Raw genomic sequence first — 1,027 nt, forward strand, 5'->3', positions numbered from 1 at the left:
TCTGTGTGCACGTCTGATCTGTGTGCACGTCTGATCTGTGTGCACGTCTGAGCGGTGTGCACGTCTGAGCGGTGTGCACGTCTGAGCGGTGTGCACAGACAGGGTCACTGCAGATACAGATTGAATCAGTGTGGAAAGTTCTGGACCTGGAACCCTTCCAGAACCACAGCTGAAGTGTTGTTGTTTCTGACTCGCAGGTCAGCTTTACTGACAGAACAGATCCAGATAAGAACTGGTTCTGTTCCTAAGGTCAGTGGTTCTGAACGGGTTCTGCTGGTACTCACAGCTCTCCAGCTGCATGATGCAGGTCTGAACATCCATGGGGAAGTTCTTCAGGTCCATGGGACAGGACAGGGTCAGAGTCAGTCTGAAACAGATACAAGCAGAGGACAGGAAGGGCTTTTACCATCCAGAACCAAAACAGGACCGGAACCTGGAAGCTGAAGCAACAATGAATGAGTGCACCCTGGTTTAAGCCCCGCCCCAATTTAACCCAGGAGACATGACAGAAAACTACATGTACACTGGATTCTGTAGTTCTTTATGGAACAGTGATTGACAGCCTGTCAGCCAGTAAGGAAAGTGTGGAGGCGGGACCTTTGTACAGAGAGCACCGCCCCTTTTCTCTGCTGCTGCTGCTGGGTCCAAACACAAAGAATCAGACAGAACCTTACACCAGGTCCATGTGGTTCTGTGTGGTTCTGTGGGTCCATGTGGTTCTGTGGGTGCATGTGGTTCTGTGTGGTTCTGTGGGTCCATGTGGTTTTGTGTGGTTCTGTGGGTCCATGTGGTTCTGTGTGGTTCTGTGGGTCCATGTGGTTCTGTGTGGTTCTGTGGTTCTGTGTGGTTCTGTGTGGTTCTGTGGGTCCATGTGGTTCTGTGTGTTTCTGTGGGTCCATGTGGTTCTGTGTGGTCCTGTGTGGTTCTGTGGGTCCATGTGGTTCTGTGTGGTCCTGTGTGGTTCTGTGGGTCCATGTGGTTCTGTGTGGTCCTGTGTGGTTCTGTGGGTCCATGTGGTTCTGTGTGG

The 1,027-nt window shown here is 51.7% G+C and overlaps 1 protein-coding gene across 1 annotated transcript in view; it reads right to left on the reverse strand.

The window, feature by feature from the left end:
• The window catches only part of LOC106510749 (glycine receptor subunit alpha-3), a gene marked incomplete at its 5' end in the record, with an annotated part of 23,890 nt that overhangs the window by 6,904 nt on the left and 15,959 nt on the right, over positions 1-1,027 (reverse strand). The window contains 1 exon segment of the mRNA XM_013999462.1: positions 285-367. Within this exon segment, the coding sequence (XP_013854916.1) occupies positions 285-367 (83 nt within the window).

The sequence above is a fragment of the Austrofundulus limnaeus genome, unplaced genomic scaffold, assembly GCF_001266775.1.
Source record: "Austrofundulus limnaeus strain Quisiro unplaced genomic scaffold, Austrofundulus_limnaeus-1.0 Scaffold2301, whole genome shotgun sequence".
NCBI classification, from domain to species: domain Eukaryota; kingdom Metazoa; phylum Chordata; class Actinopteri; order Cyprinodontiformes; family Rivulidae; genus Austrofundulus; species Austrofundulus limnaeus.